The sequence below is a fragment of the Alosa alosa genome, chromosome 12, assembly GCF_017589495.1.
Source record: "Alosa alosa isolate M-15738 ecotype Scorff River chromosome 12, AALO_Geno_1.1, whole genome shotgun sequence".
NCBI lineage: Eukaryota > Metazoa > Chordata > Actinopteri > Clupeiformes > Clupeidae > Alosa > Alosa alosa.
In genome coordinates, this window is record NC_063200.1 from 12,629,746 (window position 1) to 12,651,733 (window position 21,988).

A 21,988-nucleotide genomic window follows, 5' to 3' on the forward strand; every position below is an offset into this window, starting at 1 on the left:
TCTTGTTTTTCTCAGTACACTTTCAACAAAATGGGCCATACATATATACCCAACACACACACAAACACACACACACACACACACACACACACAGGATGATGCAACCCGAGACACATGTCCTCCATCTCCCAATGCACAGCACGTATGAAACAAAAAAGCACCAGTGTGCCATGCAGGATCCAGAGAGTAAAACGTAACAACAGTAAAGCTGCACGCTGCACAGCCCCCAGCCAGCCGTGTGTGTGTGTATGCGTGTGTGTGTGTGTGTTTGTAGAACCTCCTTGGTGTTGCATCCGCTTTGATGTTACCATGGCTACCTCCTCAGCCCAGGTTATTTATAGTATGTGGGAGCATTCACTACAGGCAGCTATGCTTGCCGTTAACAACGGCTACTCCTGCCCAAATGGAAGATGGCGGTAAGGAGAATATGGTTTGATTTGGCAATGAAAAGGCTTTTTTGCAATAAAGAGCTTTAAGTGGCTTTTCATTGAGGAAAGAGCTCTAAGTACCCATTTGCTCTTGGACAAAGACTGAACTGAAGTTGACATTTTAATACTAGTATTACCTCTTTCAAACTGAACGAGTCTGTTTATTATCTCCACTAGGCAAAGAGGAGTGTTGTCAAAAATGAGAGCAAAAGAAACAGATCGTTTGATTAAGATTGAACAAGACAGGCTCAATTTACTTTGACGCATCTCAATCAAAATATATTACGTATGTTTATTTTGGAATAAACAGAAATATGCTTAAATGTGCAAATATACACTAATTGTAGTTACTATGTCTCCAAGTCGTGGATATGTGGATCAATGGTGGCTCGTTTTCCATTCTACCACTATATGATCTTGCCTGTCACGGTGGCTCTTCTCTTTATTATGATCTTGCATGGTACGGTGGCTCTTGTGTGTGTGTGTGTGTGTATGTGAGAGGCATGTTGGCTCTTCTCAAGTGTGTGTGTTTGTGTGTGTGTGTGTGTGAGACAGGTATGGTGGCTCTTCTCAAGTGTGTATGTGTGTGTGTGTGTGTGTGTGTGTGTGTGTGAGAGAGAGGCACAATGGCTCTTCTCAAATCCTGCTCCTGGCTCATCCTCCTACTCGTTCGTCTCCCTCATTTTCCACATTGTCACTCACACACTCAGGGACAGGAAGTGGACTTGCTTGACCCCAAGAGTTCCAGATGTTCAGAAGGTCAGTTCTTGCCATGCTCTTTCTCTCTCTTTTCTTTCTCTCTCACACACACACACACACACACACACACACACATACAAAGTCTAGACTTAAAACATACCTCTTTACTGCCCATAGTTAGGTATGGTGTGGTGTGGAACTTCACCCACCTCAGGGATTTTTGGAATGGACCACCCTGCTGAGTCCTCGTGTGACTGGCACCCCAGTCATGCGTGCAATGGTGGTCACTGACCATACCTGCGCTGGTGTCGACCATCCCTCACCATGCCTTAGTTATGCTGCTATAGCATAGTGCTGTCATGGACTTTTCATGTGCCACGCCATACCCCCCCCCTTCTCCTCTCTCCCCTTCTCTCTCGCTCTCCCTCTCTTGCCTATTCTCACTATGGTACACTGTAACAATATATAGTACCACTGATTACTTATTGACATTAACCATTTTGATTATCAGTAATACTAACCCACTTGTGAGGTACATCATCACCAGTCATCAGCCATCTGTGTGCTTGGCCTTCTTCTCACTCATCTCACCTGAAGTCCCATCCATATGACTGCCCTATCATCGCCTATTACTGTCCCCCTACCTGGATTCCTAGCCCGTATAGCCTAGCGACCCATCACCCGCCTATGACAACTCTGCCCGGATTCCTGGCCCGTACTGCCGACACACCACATGCCCTTTGACCACTCCTTTTCCCCTGGACAATTCCATTTCCTACGCTGGACTATTTGAACTAAATTAGGATTAATGCATTATTATACTGGATATGTAATCATCCCACCTCTTGTAACTTTCACCCTTAGGTGGCTTTAAACACCATATCCTATTCTCTACACCGGACTATCATATACATTTGTCATGTATACAGACCTTACTGTCCTGTATTTGACCCTATGCAGATGGGTCAGGCCCTTGAGTCGTGGATCTGCTCGAGGTTTCTTCCTATATGTATCTCCAATTCTAGGGAGTTTTTCCTCGCCTCTGTTAACCATGGGCCTTTTCTTTTCTTTTCTTCCTCTAATTGTCTACACTCTGTAAAGCGCCATGATACATGTGTAATGTTTTGGCGCTCTATAAGCACATTTCAATTTAATTGAAATTGAGAGAGAGAGAGAGAGAGAACACACAAACACACAGGATGATGCAACCCAAGATGCATGTCCACCATCACCCAGTCCACTGCATGTAAATGCTTTGAGTTCTGATTTGTGATAGAGGCCTTTATTTTTCTACTTGTGCAGTGTGAAATAATCAGATCTAGATATTGGGCCATGAAATCATTGTTGTTCCGAAGCCTCCTTGCAGGCTGCAGATTGCAGCAGAAACAAAACAATTGGCATGGTTGTGTGGCAGACCGTGGCTCTCTCCTGAGTCTAATGTGCAGACTGCCTCAGCTGAGATGGGGTGCAATCACACAGTGCACACACACACACACACACACACACACACACAAGCGCCTGAGACGGTGTGCCGCTGACACATTGATTTAGAGCACGGCCTGGGATACCTACACCCATGCCTGTTTGCATCGCCATGGCAACCCCACCCTTTTGGAAACCGAATATCTAAATCAATACGAGGCTGCTCCAAAAAGCAGACCGATTCCCAGAGAGAGAGAGACAGAGAGAGCGTAGCCGTTTCTCTGAGTGTTTCAAGGCTAAAGACTCGGCTTGTGTGAAACAGGATACACACTCCGCATGCAGAGCCGTAGCAGCGCAGCGGAGCTACTTGACTAAGTGAGGGATATTTCACAGAAATATGAATGAGGCATATGCACAGTACAGTGTGGGCAGGGTAGTGGCTAAACGTCACTCTCGTCATAAATCACACCACAATCTCGTCAACAATGTGACAAAATCTGAGCAGAACTGGAGAAATGACTGCTGAAGAGCCATAACAGTTACGCCACAAATGGCTTAGAGGAGCAGTGATGGCTGATTCCTGGTGAAATGGGAATATTTTCATCCAAGTATTAAAAACAACAGGATGCCTCCATCTGTATTCTATTGGCAAAGTTATGGAACAGATTGATTTCTGTGAAAAAGCACATACTGTAACTTTACTCTCTTGTACTACTGTAGCTGTGCATCATGATTCAGTGCAAGAAACGCCAGTGCTTCACCTGGATTTGCTAGCATGTGCTTGACATTTTGCACAATTACTGGAAATAATGCACAGCTCTCCTCTCCAGATGTGTCCTTATTTACCAACAGTCCAAAGGCAGAATCAGCCAAGCATACGGATGACCACAGTTGGCCTCACCCGAGGCGATAGCCAACTCGTCTGAAGCCAACCTCTCGGCATATGTTATGCCTCCGATTACAGTGTGGTTATTGCCGTGAACTGATATCTTATGTGTCCATGCTCTGTAGTATAAACACAGGCCTATACTGTCCACACTAGTGTTTAGTGTGTGTGTTTTTTTTTTAAATTTGCTTCTTCAGAAATCATTGACATCATTCTAGTTTGTGAGCTTACCACCAAATAAGACACAGCGGCACCATATGGCAAGCCGATTGAGCATTTATTCTAATATCTTGATATCAGGCATAATTGTCATGTACATGTAAGCCATTTTTGTCAACTAGTTAACTAGTGGGAGCCAAAAGGCTCACTAGTTAACTAGTGAACACATTTTAGCTTCCCTAGTTAACTAGTGAGAGCCATAAATGTCTACTAGTTAACTAGTTAGCCAAAATGCATACCAGTCAGCTAGTTGAAGGCTTTTGGGTCTCACTAGTTAACTAGTGACAGCCAAAAATGTGCACATGTTTACTAGTGAAGGCAAAACACCTCACTAGTTAACTAGTTGCAGTAGGTCAATGTCATTAGTTAACTAGTGAACCATAAATGGCTTACTAGCTAGCTAGGTGATGGCAGCAGGCTCACTAGTTAACTAGTTGATGCATCATTTGTCCAAACTAGTTAACTAGTGAGGTCATAAATGTATACTAGTAAACTAGTTAAAGACAAAATTCACACTAGTCAGCTAGTGGCGCGGAGAATTCTGGAAATTGAGGCTTTCTATTGGCTCCCTATGTCCAAATAGATCATGACAACCAATCACAGAGCAGTATTTCACGAAATCCCACCCACAACATTTGCATGTGGCACACAAGTTAACATGCTGGCCAAAGGAACTCTAGCTAGTAAACTAGTGGCTTCAGTGTGACACTTACATGTAAACTAGTGAAGGCAGAACTGCTCACTAGTTAACTAGTGAAGACACAAATGCCCACTAGTTAACTAGTGTGGTCTAAAAAGTGTCACTAGTTTACTAGTGTGCACCAAAACACCCACTAGTGAACTAGTGATGGCAATTTCCATTCGACTAGTTAACTAGTGAGGTGCAAAAAGTGTCACTAGTTTACTAGTGTGCCCCAAAATGCCCACTAGTTAACTAGTGAAGGCCACTGCAGCCCCACTAGTTAACTAGTGAGATGCCAAAACGGTCACTTGTTAACATGTAAAGGCCAAAATGCCCACTAGTTTACTAGTGAGGGTGTTGCGGGCCTGACTAGTTAACTAGTGGCATGCATATTTTGTTCACTAGTTAACTAGTTACACCTAAAAACACAAACAAGCTGACCGTTTTTGTCCACTAGTTAACTAGTGGAACAATTTAAGTCTCACTAGTTTGCATGTGTGGCAGTGAAGCAGCTCACTAGTTAACTAGTGTGCACAAGACACACACTAGTGGCTGTTTTTGGAGCTATCTAGTTCACTAGTAATGCAAAAGGTACTCTTCCTACTTAACTAGTGACACATTGGCCTTCACTAGTTAACTAGTTGACATGTTTGTCCTTACTAGTTTACTAGTAATGGAACAGGACATGCTCACTAGTTAACTAGTGAGCATATCTGCATTATTAATGCCTTTCACTAGCTTATAGAGGGCATTTTGAGCCTTACATGTTAGCTAGTGAGGACAAAACACTGTCCATAATGAACTAGCAGGAGAAAAATGCCCCTCACACTAGTAAACTAGTGGAATTTGAATAAATACACAAACGGCTGGCATTTTGTGCAACTACAGTAGTTAACTAGTGGGATGTAACATTGGCCACTAGTTAACTAGTGTGCAATGTGCACTTGCATGCAAATGAAGAAGGCGGAACAAGGATTTTGATTGGTCCATTTAGGACTCCTAGAAACCTAGAAAATATGGCTGACTTCGTCCAGGCTGTTCTAAGAGCAAACTTTTATAAACTAAGATCGTTTGAGCATAAAAATATGTTTTGATAACATGTCTAGTGACAAAGTTATGGTGTATTGCTGTAATCTTCGTTCAGTTAATGTGTACAATCTTTAGTTTTTCAGTTATTAGTCTGAAAAAAGCGATAAAACTGGAGGCATTTGTATATGGTTGCCTAGCAACAAAACGTTTCAGTAACATGAACATTGATGATAACTTTGCTGCTGTGGCAAGACTAGCTCAAGTGGTTAAGCAGCAGGAGATCACGTGGGAGACCAGGGTTCAATTCCTTAGAAGTGCATGAAGTTTTTTTCTTTGAAACCATGTGCAGTTAATGTGTGCAGTTAATGTGTACAATCTTTTGTTTTTCAGTTATTAATCAGAAAAGCGCGACTGAATGGATACATATATGTCTGTACAAGGATACAAGGATACAAGATACAAGGATACAAGGAAGTTTATTGTCACATGCATATAGTTACTGGAAGTAAGAAATGCAGTGAAATTATGTCTGGTGTCAGCTTATTTGTGCATTAATGGGGGGTAAAAAGTGCAGTAGAAGAGGGGTTTAGTAGATTAAGTGGCAAGGGCTGCATAAAAAAAGGTGGGGGAGGATTTGGATTGGGTGGGGGGCACCAACAAGGAGCACCCAAGAGCAAGAGCTTTTGTTGCCTAGCAACAATAAACAAAGAATAATATTAAAATCGATCCCTTGAATCTTTGGTGTGGATCACTAAGAGCTCATGTTAAAGCATGGTGTTTCCCTGTTATTATTAAAAAAACATTTTGACAGAATATGACAGTGGCGTCATGCCCATTGAAGTTAAGGGGGCACGTGCCCCCTCGGATTTTTCGTCCCTGATTTTTTTGATCATAACTTTGTTCCTATTATGCTCCATAATAAGCCAGAGCCTATAACGACTCAACTGTATTCTTCTAAATGTGTAATAAACCGTAGCAAAATAGCTGAAGACCAGTCAACAGCCCTTTTCCTAAAATTGGTGTCTGTGTATGTTCCCGTAACAACTCACACGTGCATTGAGCTCGCAATGTTTTGCTAAGTGGTGAACTGTTACAGTTAACTTTAGGCTACAGTTTGAACAGTTGAACTGTTACAGTTACAGTTTAAACAGATACAGTCAATGGTATTGAAGTGGTAAGTAGTCTAGCTAAGCAATAAAAAGTAGTGGAATTATTTGTAGTTGACCAGGAAATTTTGACTTGATGATCAAATAGTTAGAACTATGGATTTGATGTTGGCCGCGAATTCAGAGCATTACGTTAACGTTAGCCTACATGGTGTCAGTATAACGTAGCCTAGGCTACTCTTACAAATATTACAAATATTTGGCAAAGTCTCCTGGTTCAATTGTTTCCAGTTTCATAAACGAGGGGTTTAGATTTGCAGTGACTACAAAATCCAACCTAATAACATTAGGCCTACCAAGGCATTGCGTTGGATGTTTCTCCACTTGTTCTCTTCACGTATCTGGCTGCTAATCCATGTAATGAAAAGGGATAGGCTACTCGTTAAAAAGGAGGCTTAAAGTTGTTTTATATAGGATCGCTATGATTGTGATGTACTGTAGAGGGCAAGAAAGTATAATAGTCTCTCTCGTGCTCATAACTTAGGTTATTATCAGGTCACTTGCTCATGATTTGCAGATAGGAACTTACAAATGAGGTAGCCTATTAATAATATAATGGTCATGAAAAATATATTACTAGTAAAATATTCAAATACTTAGGGTTAACCTTACTCAGCACTGAAACCTGTCAAACTTCTTTCAAAGTCCTTCATCACATGAATTAAGATTAAAATAATTTAATTTCTGAGCACCACAAAGTCAGACCTCAGCAACTTTTTTAATGTAAAATTGTTCTTAGGTCACATATCAATCAAATCATAACAACTGCAATGATGCTGTTTTTAAAATCATGTGTAGTAGGCCTAAGTGTAAATGTGTGTGTCTAAACATGCTTTAATGAGCTGAATTTGAGCTTATAGTTCTTTCACCAACCTATGTGTTTTACATTAACTTACAAAATAGATAGCTTAGTCCTCAGATAGAGGATGGTTGCTGCTTGCTCTGTTAAGGTATTTCTGTCCCTCCCAAACTGCATTGAAATTGTATGTTTAGCAGCCAGAATTTCAAAATCTCCTGGGGGAGAAATCACCGGCCCCCCTCTAACAGGGACCCCCGCCCCCCCCCCCAAAAAAAAATAAAAAATTGCCTGATTGTGCCCCCTCTGAATTTTGCCTTGCATGACGCCACTAGAATATGGGATACTGCATACTGCAGGCTCTGCTTTACTATCTATACTGAAGTACCGTTGCAGAGCAGTGTGTCACTTTAGCCACTAGGGGCACCCATCAGGACCTGATCACGAGGCTATGACGGTAAATTTACATTTAGACTGGGTGGGATTCTTACATAATACCCAATAGGTGTCTTCTACCCACCCTCTCATTAGAATTTGCATAATAGCCGTTTCAGGAACTAGTTATAGTGAGCTGCTTCACTGCCACACATGCAAACTAGTGAGACTTCAATTGTTCCACTAGTTAACTAGTGGACAAAAACGGTCAGCTTGTTTCTCTTTTTAGGTGTAACTAGTTAACTAGTGAACAAAATATACATGCCACTAGTTAACTAGTAAGGCCCACAACACCCTCACTAGTAAACTAGAGGGTATTTTTGCCTTTACATGTTAACAAGTGACCATTTTGGCATCTCACTAGTTAACTAGTGGGGCTGAAATAGCCTTCATAAGTTAACTAGTGGGCGTTTTGGACACTTTTTGCACCTCACTAGTTAACTAATCGAATGGAAATTGCCATCACTAGTTTACTAGTGGGTGTTTTGGTGCACACTAGTAAACTAGTGACACTTTTTAGACCTCACTAGTTAACTAGTGGGCATTTGTGTCTTCACTAGAACATGTGCACATTTTTGGCTGTCACTAGTTAACTAGTGACACCCAAAAGCCTTCAACTAGCTGACTGGTATGCATTTTGGCCTTTACTAGTAAACTAGTGGACATTTATGGCTCTCACTAGTTAACTAGTGAAGCTAATATGTGTTCACTAGTTAACTTTGTGGGCATTTATGCTGTCACTAGTTGACTAGTGTGCACAAACATGGCTCACTAGTTAACTAGTTGACAAAAATGGCTTGCATGTTGGCCTGATATCAAGATATCAGAATAAATGCTCAAGCGGCTGGCCAAATTACATAGAAGTTAACAAGTGGGAATTTGACATTCAGTAGTCAGCTAGTAAACATTTGTGTACCTTACTAGTTGACTAGTAAAATATAGAAGTCTTTAAACTAGTTAACTAGTGCACATTTCAGTGTCCACTAGTTAACTAGTGAACATGCTGAGCATTACTAGTTAACTAGTAAGATATGAAACATATTAACTAGTTAACTAGAGAGAATTTGGACCTTACTAGTTAACTTGTGAGCATTTTGGCGGTCACTAATTAACTAGTTCACACAGAAATGGCTCACTAGTTAACTAGTGGACCGAAATGGCTTGCGTGTACATGACAATTATGCCTGATATCAAGATATCTGAATAAATGTTCAAACGGCTTGCCATAGCACCATTTCTGTGCATGAAGACTTTGTGGATTAGCACTTGAGATGCACTTTGCTGGACGCATAACACGATTCTAGCTGCAGCGGGGGGTTCTGGGGTATCTCACACACTCATTTCTCTCAGTGGCCTTATTTTCTGCATTTGCCTCTCATGCCATGTGCAGTCTACCCATCAAAACTCCGGCTTGGACCAGATAAGCAAAAGCAACATGGGGTCTTTTTAAGACCCCCCCACACACACACACAGACACACACACACATACACACACACACACAATCAGCCACTGTGTCTGGTCATCCATTCTTAATAATTTGTGAACTTGCCTAATGACGGAGACTAGCACTTGCCAGCTCAGAGTGCAAAAATATCAACACAGCATGAAAAGAAAAACCTCAACTGTACTATACAGTACTGTTACTGTATGTGTGTTATTCATTAGCCTAGCCTATTTTGAATAGATACTGAAGGGCTGCTATTTGTGTACATGTCAAGAGTTCCTAATTAGTGAATGTGACATTGAAATAATTATATAGTATTATATAGAGACATCAGTAACACTTAGTAACAATATTTTAAATCCTTCACCGATCACAGCTCGCAGGTTTCCAGTGTCTCTATTGTGGCAGAGCTGATTATATCATAATATAGCCTACAGACAGAGCTGCGATAGCATCAAAAGGCTACGTCTCCACAGAGACCCAGTTAAAGAACAGTTAAAGAAGCAACCAGCCTGATTTGATGGGAAACTGATTAGGGATGAATGTCAAAGATCCTGGTGAGGGGTAAAGACTTGATGGGAGGTTGCAGAGATGGTTTCTCATTTTCTCAGTTAGAAGCCTGCCGAGCCTCTTTCTCCGACGCCCCACCAGGAGCTGAGCTACATTCCCCTCTATTATGGCTGCTGGTCTGTTTCTCTTGCCAGAGCTGAAGGAGCTGAAATGATGATAAACAGACTCTAAAGTAGAAATAATCACTGGAACCATGCATATCGATTCCCCAAGGCCTTGTGCTTTTTTATTTTAAAACATTTGTAAAGATTTTTTTCTTTTCAATGTTCCATAATGACATTCACTGTCCCAATAAATACTCTGCCGTGTAAAAGCATGGGAACACTTTATATGAGTGATTGGCAGATGTCACACATTTCCTTGTGGTCAATCGGTTGTCCGTTTCAATGCCTTTTTCAGTGTTGACATGCCAGTTTTAAAAGTGCAGTCCATGGTAAATGGTTTAACTGGCCTCAAGCAAACATATTCAGACATGAACACATTTTACCTTGAATAACTTATCCTGGTATGCGCACATACCGGTACTCCTATCAACCCACACATACTTTCTACACACAGTGGCTCTGTCAACACACAGGTTTGTGGGTCTCTCAACACACGCATGGCAGGTAGGTGTTTGGTGGGGGCTCCGGTCCTGCTCTGACAGCAGTCACTGGCTTCTGGCCAGGGATAGGTCCAGCCCAAACTCAAGCTGTCATTTTCATCCTGCAATTTCATCCAGTGGTACCTAGTCTTCCTGAGTCTATAACTGATATGCCATCTGTTCCTGATGCTGATACTGTTCTGGTATGCCCCAAACCCCCCTACTGTAGATTAAAATGATTGCTTTGTTATATTTGTTATAATATGCTTTGACATGTGCAAACCTGCTTACAGTACTGAAGCACTGAAGGCAACATCTCCTGCTGCTGTGGATGATAAATGATTGGATGGTTGCTTCACATAAAGGTCCGTGGTGTACATGCATTGCTGAACTAAGGGAAATGTGTAATGTTTTATTTTGGATATCTATGGATAAATCACATCTGTTCATCCCAGATGCAGTAGGCTACTGCATTAATGTTGATGCAGCATGTCTCCCTCAAAACCCTTGATTCTATGGGAAAAGGCTACACTGATGAAGAACACATAGCAAAGGATTAAATAGGCAAAAATATACTGTCAGCATAATCCCATTTTGAACAGGGAAATAAAAACACTGACTGCAAGACATTATGTGAGACAGAAGGCAATAAGTGGTGTATAATATTCCTTGAATTTCCCCTTGGGGATCAATACACTATCTATCTATCTATCTATCTAATGTGTGGAATCAATGTGATATACTGTATGCTGGTAAAGGCTGCAGAAATGCGAAACATCTGAGGAAGAGGGCCTTTTCAAGAGGCTTAATGGTTAGCCCTCATATCTAAAGTAATGGCTTTTGAGGGGAGCTGAATAGCAGTACGCAACACGTCCGAATTCCCTGAGTGCCATTGTCCCCTTGTCTGCAGACACATCTCAATGCATACATTACACGCTTGATCTGTTGTGCTGGGTCGCCTCCTTCTTTGACAAATTATTCACAAATCACTTCAAGCGGAGAGGTTATAGTGGAACCTCCCTTCAATTTCGCACGCCCTACCATTCTTGGTGACTCGGGCATGAAACCTGTGCGTCTTTGCGCGTTCTCTTCCTGCTTTCCCCTCGGTGCACTAATAATTCAAGGGCAGACACGGCAGTGCAGATGTCGCTCTGGGTGGTGACCACCAGTCGCCCAGGGTCCCTGCGATGACATCTTGGTTTAGGGGAGACCATTGACGCGGCGTCGGTAGTTGTTTGTAACCCCCCCTTTCACGGTTGAGTGAGTCCTCTGTGTGTGCCTGAGCACGGAAGCCCCGCCTCCCACTCTCCGCGTCTGTATCATCCCCCCTTTAGCATTCACGATAGCCTCTAATCGTTGATCTCAAATCTAGCACCGAGCACTTTGCCACCAAAAAGGTGAAGAAACGAACAAAAACGAGAATATGGAGTAGCGCGCACGCACCCGTCTAGCAGCCTCACGCTTTTTCTTTGATGGCTTCACGTTTCCACTGGAGTATTCATTCATTGCACGGTGAGTTTGGAGATGGGGTCGGGGGGTGAGATGGGTGAAATAAGCGTGCGTGAGTTTGTAACCAGCTATTGTCTGTTGCGTCCCGTGGTATGTCGAATGTGGTGTTTAAAGACCCAAAAGTTATCTTATTTCGTAAAACCTCTTATATCTCCGCACCTTCGCCATATCCATCCATAGTAAGATGTGTTGATGGGCAGGGACGCCTTCTGTCTCCAAAAAAAGGGCTTCAACACGCGTTGAAGATGAGATAAGTGGTCAGTATGATGCATATAGTGTCATCATCATGTAAAAATCACGATTTGATCACGAGCAAGCTCAGGAAAACACCTGTCTTGAAGGGTGGGTAGAGAAGCGATTTTTTTATTTCTTGACAACATTCTCTCCTCGTCGATCACCGTACTGATCCTTACAGTCACAGTCGCCCTCGAGCTAAGGAGGAAATAATCGCTCCATTGACATTATTTCCATTTTGGCCGCAACAGAGAGAGGGAGTCGTCCACAATGTGCTCCTTTAATGTGTGTATGTTCCGGTCATTTCCGTGATCATAAGGACTCTGCTAACAATCGTCCACCTGCCTCCATCAAAAGTCAAACGGATTAACTTTTGATACGCTGGCTTTTAAAGTTTATAAAAGCTTTAGTCACTACTGGACATTATTGGATTATTTTCTGGTATTGGATTTATTTTATGCATTAATTAATGAATGCTCTGCCATAGGGGAGTATATTTTACGTTTTTGCACTGAGCTGCAGTCTGCCACTTTGCTGAGATGTATTTCACAAGTCAGGAAAATGCCTTGGGGGGCCAGGGAGAAATCAGTCTGCCAAAATATGGTGGACGGATCCCCATCATGGTCCCGAGGTAACGGAGATTCAGCTTTGTGACACTTGTTTGGGGTAGAATAGTGATTATGCTACAGATGATGCTTCTCCAGAAAACAGCACCCTATGCATGCTGTTTGCATTGAGACTTTAATGGCCTAATGACTTTAATCATTAGGGGTGGAGTTGAAGTTGGTGTTCAATATATGTTATTTTAATTTTCCTATTGAATTAGGATGGCATAGGGCATTAGATTGGCATATTTATAATTTTGCGAGATTCTATACTGTTAAGCTCTGACATGCTAATTTATAGGTTTGTTAGACCAATATTGGGTAGTATACTACAGTATATTAAGTACTGTACTGTAGTAGTCTAGAGCATGTTTTAGGTACTGACAACATGCAACTGCACAACTACAGACTCCCTCTAAAACTACAGAAGTATGACTTACCAGGTTGTGCATAATGATATATTTCAAAATGCCAGATATCAGATGATTTGATTGGATTTATACCAATTTGCCTTAATTGAACTACCACAGCCATATCTGTCCAGTGACTGTATTATTGTGCTCGATGTGGTAGCAATTAAGTCATTCCGCGTCTAAATGCCACTTGAATGCCGTCCAGAACATAATTGCTTTGCTGAAGTCCATCCCTCCCTCTGCGTCCCAGCCTGACTCTGGAGAGAGATATCGGCCAGTGCTGTTCACTCACTTGCTACTCACCACTTGCCCTTTATTGACACGCATGTGCTCAGAAGAATTTGTTCAGAAGCCTTCAGACACACGTGTTGAGAAACCTTCCGACGCATATGTTGTGTTATTCTGTAAGTGCCCAGCATTCACACCCATATGTCCAGAGTCATGTGTACAGAACCCATCAGACGCACGTGTTCCGAAACCTTCTGACGCATATGTTGTGTTATTCTGTGAGGTCATTGAACACCTGTCGTACCTCATTTTTTTACAGGATTCCTTTTTTCATCTTCTTTTGACACCTCTATTCCTGAATTTGTCATTTGAGCATAGCACCCTGTATCTCCTGGTGTTACAGCAGATGTTCATAATATCACCAGAGGAATGAGACTTGCTCAGTTAAGCATGCTATGCACTACACCTGGAATGAGTCTTGCTAATGCTTGTGTCCTTGGTTGATTCTTTGTTTTTTAGCTTATTGCATCCAGTGTGTATGGCCATCTTTGACTAGTGTGTATGACAAGTAGGTGTTGAACAAAATATCAATGCAGCAATGTATTGTATAACTTATTTTTGCGTGCTTTTATTTATAACGTTATTGATACACTGACACCAAGTATCGATTTTTGTACCGAAATATTAAGTTCTACAATTTATAGTCTAAAAGGACTCATCAGCCAATTTGACTTACTAGAGTCTCCACTAATGTGTCCTCGTCGGGGAGTTTATCAAGTGAATGACAGTATATAAGTAAATAAGTATATATACTCTTTTGATCCTGTGAGGGAAATTTGGTCTCTGCATTTATCCCAATCCGTGAATTAGTGAAACACACTCAGCACACAGTGAACACACAGTGAGGGTGAAGCACACACTAATCCCGGCGCAGTGAGCTGCCTACAATGACAGCGGCGCTCGGGGAGCAGTGAGGGGTTAGGTGCCTTGCTCAAGGGCACTTCAGCTGTGCCTACTGGTCGGGGTTCGAACCGGCAACCCTCCGGTTACAGGTCCGAGGCGCTAACCAGTAATCCCCCTACAAACTGTTGAATTATGTTTATAATTTTAAGAGGAACTGACCTAAAACTCTCCTATGCACTTTTTACCCCTTTTTCAATTCACTTATGAAATGCAGTGAACATGTAATTCCATCATCATTTACACAGATATTGTGATGCATCACAGATTAATCTTTTGCCATGTATTGTTGCTGAATCACTGTATTGGGATATTCGTTGGCAAAATATCGTGACCGTATCGATTTGCGAGTTACTCTGTGATTCCCACCCCTGATGACCAGTGTGTGTGTGTGTGTGTGTGTGTGTGCGCGCACCTTGGGTGTCAAACTCATGACCTTGGTGTCATCTGTCTCCTGCTGTGGTTGTTGACTGACCAGAGCCCATTCCTCATGAAGACTTACAGCAAGACCTTTCATATTGATTCAGTGCTGAGAGTTGGTGCATTGAGCAGGGTCGACACGGGCACATGGCCCAGTGTAACACGGTCCAAACGTCTGGTGATGGATGCTGCTGACTGGGCAGCCCAACATACCTTCTCCGGGGTAGGCTACCACTCCACTCTTCCTTCTGGAGAACAGCCTTAATTCCTAGAGGCAGCCAGTTAGCCGGGGCGATAAAATGCTAGTGATATGTCTCGCGATAGACTGTTCATCAATAGCAAAAAGAAAATCGTTTGATAGAATTTTTGATAGTTTTGTTCTGCATTCAAATCGGCAGAAGGGTTCATAAGGAACATGCAAACTTCGGGTACAGCATGGTCCCTTTTATGAATGACACGCAAATACTCAATTTGAACAGTATGTTTGATTTTACTGACACGATACACAAAAGATGTGGATGAAGATTTTAATCTGAAACGTGGAGTTAGAATGAGTGCCGAATGAGTGAATGGCTATACAGGCAGCTGATAACATAGGACATGTCCACTATTCTTCCATGTTTTTAAAGGTGCTCTAAGCGATGCTGGGTAACGTCACTTCTGTTGACTTTCAAACAAAAGTTTGAAGGGAAGTCCCCCCTCCCTCCCGTGCTGCTCCCGTGCAATTGAAACTCCTAAACGCGCATCTCGTCTGTGATTTGCTGGAACAGTTTGTTTTGTTTTTATGGGCTAGGTTTGCCTAGGTTGTTTTTGTTGCCGTTTTTGGAGCCTGGGCTGTCCGCAGAGATCGTGTTTTTTTACAGTGTTCAGGACACAGACAGCTAGCGGTTGGTTAATAATAATAATAATAATAATAATAATAATAATAATAATAATAATAATAATACGTTTATTTTATATAGCGCCTTTCTCAAACCCAAGGTTGCTTTACATAGTAGGAAGGCAAGGAAACGCAATAGCAAACAAACAAAATGATGTTTGCAGTAAGTGACATCAAATGTGTTAGCCTAAAAAACGTGTGGCATCGCTTAGAGCACCTTTAAGTTGGCTTATTGTGGATAATATAATTTAAACAACAACGCAATCTTTATCGCCACCTCTACTCTATTCCTTCTCCACCACAGCTTCTGCAACCCTCCCCCAACAAAAACAACAACATCAACAACAAGAAAAAAAGCTTGTTTTACTGTGGAAGAAAGGAAGGCCCTGTAGAGTCCAGTCTGTCCCCGGAGTCTTGTGCCTAGAGTCTCCTCCGATGACCGCCGGTCAGCAGATGGTCTCGGAGTGCTCTGTTTAGACTGGACAGTGGCGATGAGAGACGCTGATGTGCCGGAGGTATCCCTGCATGCACTGCTTTGGATTCAAGTGGTGATCGAGCGCTGCCAGGCAAACGCATCTCTGTGGTGTGAATGCACAAACCACCCCACATTAACACACTTGTGATGCTTGTTCGGTACAGGGCAGTAAAGAGGGTCAAATATGTGCTTACCCCTCCTGTCTCTCCCCTTCTTCTCTCTTGTTAAGAGAGCTCAATACATATTTGCATTCTCTTCACACTGTCTGGCAACCAAGACGAGGGCAAAAGCAATCAGGGCTGTCAAGAGGCATTATGGCTGTTTCTGTGGCGGAGTTTGGCATCCTGAAAAATTGTGTTTTTGGCGTTTTGGTATTTCTTCTCCACAGTCAAGCTGATTTATTTTTTTTTTGAGCTGAAACTGGCTGAAACCGCTTGTTCTAAGTGGGTCATGGGTGATGATTCATGATGTGGTTATTGGGGTTGTGAGGTATGAAAACCATCTCGCGCCACTGACTGAGCTGATGTGGAGTCTGCCATTTCAGACTGTGTTAATGTCAAAATTTGTTCATCTTTAACAAGGCAGTCTACACACACACACACACACACAAACATATATATACACACTATACACAAATACACAAATCAATAAGACATTTAGCTTTGCTTGATGCTTACCAATGAATGGATTCATTTCTTATTACATGTGAACCATGCACACACCCCACACTGTGTCCATCTTTAGGCAATGAAGTCCATTGCTTTCCTTTGATTAATTTTAGATAACCTCCTGCCCTCATGAACCCCCACACACACACACACACACACATTAAGTCACCCCACCCTACCTTTGCACACCCACTGACGCTCCAACAGCATTGGAGCTCAGCATTTAGCCCTGAGATGTGGGTTAACAGAGATGGGGTTAACCCACAGTGGGCTGTGTGCGTGTGTGTGTGAGGGGGGTGTATGTGTGGGTTACCTCACCAGCTGGGTCTCTGTGTGTGCGTGTGTTGCCTCAGCAGTATTGCCTGTGTGTGTGTGCGTGTGTGTCTGTGTTTGTCTGTGGGTTGCCTCAGCGGCTGTGTGTGTGTGTGTGTGTGTGTGTGTGTGTGTGTGGTGGTGGGGGGTTGTTTCTCGTCCTTCCCCCTGATGCTTCATATCTCTGCAGTAGTGACTGGCAGCCAGTGCCCAGGGGAGTGTTTGGATGCGAGTGGAGATGGAGCCAGAGCTCATGTTCCGCAGCACAGAGCTCATGTTCCGAAGCACAGAGCTGTGTGCTGATGCTCCGCAGCACACAGCCTGGAGAGAGACGAGGCGGTGCAGGAGAGTGGAGCTGGTCCCCCCCTCTCTCTCCCAGCAACACATGGGATGTTTGCCCTCTACCCCAAACATGCTCACACACACACACACACACACACACACACACACACACACACACACACACAAACACACACAAGCTTTCCCTCACTCCTCTCTCCCATCAAACACATGGGATCTTTGGCCACCACCCCAAACATGCTCACACACATGCACAGAGATGCACACACACACACACACACACACACACACACACACACACACACAAACACACACAAGCTTTCCCTCACTCCTCTCTCCCATCAAACACATGGGATCTTTGGCCACCACCCCAAACATGCTCACACACATGCACAGAGATGCACACACACACACACACACACACAAACACACACAAGCTTTCCCTCACTCCTCTCTCCCATCAAACACATGGGATCTTTGGCCACCACCCCAAACATGCTCACACACATGCACAGAGATGCACACACACATGCGGACACACACACACACATACACACACACACACACACAAACACACACAAGCAAAGCTTTTTCTTGCTCCCCTCCCTTCCCCCCCTCCCACTCTCCGTCAACACACAGTGTTTTTGTGCAGCAAACATGCGCACACACACACACACATACACAGACAAGCTGTCCCTTGCTTCATTCCCAACAACACACAGGCTCTTCAGTGCAGGCTGCCAAGAAAAGATACACCATTTCAAACACACACACACTGACACACACATGCACTCAAATATGCATACAGACTCACACATTCTGCTTGCTGACTCTAGCAGTATTTAAGGACTGAGCAGATTGGGCTTGTCTCTGAGAGATGCATGTACACCTCGGGGTGACTATTGGTCCTGGGCAAGTCCAAAGGGTTGTTCACACCAGAAATGATAACTATAACCACAACAGACAAAATAACAGGTTTAAGTATCTCACTTTAACTAATATGAATAAAAAAGGTCCACACCGCATATTATTAAACATGTGAAGAACGATATCATTTGGGATCACTTTCAAAGCGATTTTTGAGATTTTTGATTTCTGATATCACATTCATCAGCATGAGGGGTGACTTTCCTTATCATTGGTCAGTATGGAATGTTCATAATGTTATAGTTACAGTCTCAACACTGTAGGCCTAATATAGTTTACTTAATGTGCGATATCTAAGCAGCACCTTTTAATGGAGGCATTTGGAAGTATTTAGAAGGGTTTGTTTGTTGTGAGAGGTTGGGCTAAGTTGGTTACGAGACGTTTCATCTAACTTTAGAGCTGAGGTGTCAGGCTGCTAGCCTGTGAGGAATGGGATGAAAAATATGTCTGGCAGAAATGTGACATCCGTACAAAAACAGACTCATCCAAATGACACGGGCATAATTAAACAGACACTTTATTTAAACCAGGCCGCTCTGCTCCTCTGAACCCGAGGGTTGTTTCAGCAGAAGCCGAGGCTTCCCTGCATGTGCGTAGTAGAGTACTTCTACATATGCAGCTGTAAACCTTGCCAAACGAACGGCCACACTGTGAAATGTAAGGCTCTCTTCAGATGTTTCTTATCTAGTATGTGCGTGGGTGTGCTCTTGTTTTTATGAATGAGCTTTTAAAGGAATCCATCTGTATTCTGTTGTTGAAATGCACCGTAAACGGCTCGATGGTGTTTTATGCCCCCCAACGTTGTCTTCCAGGCAGCGCTGCCACCGCTGACTTAAAGGCACCTAATCCTAAACCTAACCACAACCCTAACCCTAACCCATGCCTAACCCTAGTGCCTTTCAGGCAGCGCTTCCTTGAAGACAGCGTTGGGGGCATAAAACACCAAGAAGGCTGTAACTGGTGACCACAGCACAGCTCTGCTTCTCTGGATTGACATTTACCAAGTCGTATACCAAGTCAATGATGTCCATGTACCAAGTGGATGATCAAGGAGGGTAAATATTTTTCTGTGTAATCTGTGGGAAGTGAAGACACGAGTTTGGTGCTGTAGTTTTCTTGCTGTTGCACATGTGGTGCTTCCGCAGTTGAACACACACACACACACACACACACACGTGTGTAGTGCCTGCTGTTTTTCAGGATGAATGTCTGCCCTCTGCCCAGAGAGAGATGTTTCAGACACAGAACTTTTGCAGGTCAGGGACTGAACAGTGTCGGATTTGCCTGGGTGCCTTAGTGTGCCTGTCTTCAAACACAACTGTAGCCTTCTCTGGACAAATATTTTATAGACTGTTCAGTGGTGGACTCTTCTCTTTTGAATGCATTTTACTTAGAGCTACATTCACATGTATGAGTGTGTGTGTGTGTGTCTATCAGTATGCTGAGTCAGGTATGGTGTCACCGTGAGAGATGATCGTGCTGATTGGTGTGGTGATGATGCGGTTCTTGCATGATCTCATGATGCGTGCTCCAGAGACGACCTCTGAACAGCACCAGTCAGTCTTTGTTGTGGTAAATTTGAGAGCTATCAGAGCATTTGCTCCGGTGCCTAGACTAACCTGGACATGCTGTGTAGTGGAGAGTGATCGTTTGTCACTTTGTGTGTGAAGGCGATAATTGACTTATGAATCACCGTCGCTGCGGATGCCTTCCAAACAAAACGTTTTTTCAGCAAAGACGATAGCGCTCATCCGCTCAGTGGATTATCACTGAAGTCGGGAACAGGGCATGATGAATAGGAGGATTTCTGGGCTCGTTCCTCCATGCTGCACCTCTTCCCTCCAGATGTTCTAGAGCATCTTTGTTGTTCTTCATCTTCAAGATCCTCCCTGTTCTCTGTTTGTGCGGTTAGGTCTCCTCTAGTACATGCAATGTTGTTGTCTCTTGCCGCCCTGAGAATGTCATCATTTCAACCTTCAGTGCCCACTCAGCTCTGGCACACGCCCAGAATCCCAAACGAGATGTCCTCATCCTTATCCTCATCCTCTTTCTCATTCCTGTTTCCCCATTCTCATTCCTGGGGCTGGAAGCGAGGAAGCCTCAACCTCCTTGGGAAATGCCATTCCTTCCTTCTGTAATTCTAGATTGATGTGACTTATTAACGTGTCCTGTTCATTCTAATGTGTTGCACAGGCCACTGCACAGCTAATCCTCATCAATTTCTTGCCCTTCGCAATGTTCCTCCTCTGTCTTGTGCCCCCCATCTTCCCACCCGGTCGCTTTGCATTTTGGGATGTATTTGTCAATGCCAGGGTGCTGTGTCTGCATGGAAATGTTAATTTACAATGAATGTTAATGTGTGTGTGTGTGTGTGTGTGTGTGTGTGTGTTTCCCCTGTCCCCAGATTGAAAGAGCCAGCAGAGTTATGGCGTCGGACAACACACAGCGAAGCTACACGATCATCCCCTGCTTCATCTTCGTCGAGGTGAGCGCTTGCATCAACCACCCCCACCCCCGGCAAGTGCTGATGTGTCCGTCTGCATCAAATGTTTTTTGCAGGTGGTTTGGACTGTTTCTGAGTCATGTGCTAAGCACGTTGCCCTGACCTCAATTTATAAAACAGCGTACAACAACAAGTGAACAACAACTGGTAGTTGGAGCGTGCAGCTTATCTACAGATGTAGCCACACGTTTCCTCAACTCTAGTAGCCCTAACAACCTATGGAAATCGTCCCTTTAGAATTATAAGGTTCTATCTGACATTTTTGTCAAAATTGAGTTATTGACATTCTTATTCTGTGACACCTTAAGAAGATGAGGTGATGTGTTTCTTGTGCATTTTTGGACATTATATCTGAAGTGGTTTGTTCCACTTATCAGTATACTGTAACTCTATGGAATTCTAAGACTTTGAAGCTCAATATCTCAGAACGTAGATAGAACCCTATAATTCCAAGGGGACGAAATGTCTTTGCTCCGCTTCGTATTTGTTAAGAAATATACGGTAACACTTTACTTGACAGTATCGACATAAGAGTGACATGACACTGTCATGAACAGATGACACTGTCATGACACATGAACCTTAACCCTAACCCTAATCCTAACCTCTAAACCTAACCAACTCCAACCCTAACCCTAAACCTAACCCTAATCCTAACCCTAACTTGTTATAACAAAAAACAAATGACACCTAATGACAGAAGCGTTATGTCATAAACGTATATGACTTGTTTATGACACGTTTATGACACGTCATGTCACTCTTATGTCGAGACTGTCAAGTAAAGTTTAACCAAATATACTATAGGCCTACTGTATGATGATGAGATATATGTAACAGAGTCACCGGGAGATCAATAACAGTGGTACAGTGAGGTGCTCAGTTTGTTTGTAAGCCCTTGTAGCACTGAAGGTAGCGCATAACAAGCATTGACAGCACACCATCAGTCTGTTCAACTCAGGAAATATACTTGACAGCCCAGATTTTTCCTGTCATGAATTAGCCAAAAGGAATGGGTAATGTCTTATTGAAGTTCTATTGGTCAGGGCATGGCGTTTGGATAGGATTTCAGTATAAAGTAGATTAAGTATTATGTTGTCTAGCAGAAAATAGTTTCATATGCTTCCTCCTCACAATTAGACAGGATGGTAGCTTTGAAATGGATGAAGTTTACCGCCGTACTCCTGTCCCACC

General features: G+C 43.1%; 1 protein-coding gene across 1 annotated transcript in view; it reads left to right on the forward strand.

The window, feature by feature from the left end:
* The first annotated feature begins 11,483 nt into the window (after positions 1–11,483).
* Positions 11,484–21,988, forward strand: part of plppr1 (phospholipid phosphatase related 1) — a 38,600-nt gene continuing 28,095 nt past the window's right edge. Inside the window, exons 1-2 of the mRNA XM_048259763.1 lie at positions 11,484–11,872; positions 20,696–20,776. Of these exons, the coding sequence (XP_048115720.1) occupies positions 20,717–20,776 (60 nt within the window). The 5' untranslated portion in view covers positions 11,484–11,872; positions 20,696–20,716. The remainder of the gene's footprint in view (positions 11,873–20,695; positions 20,777–21,988) is intronic.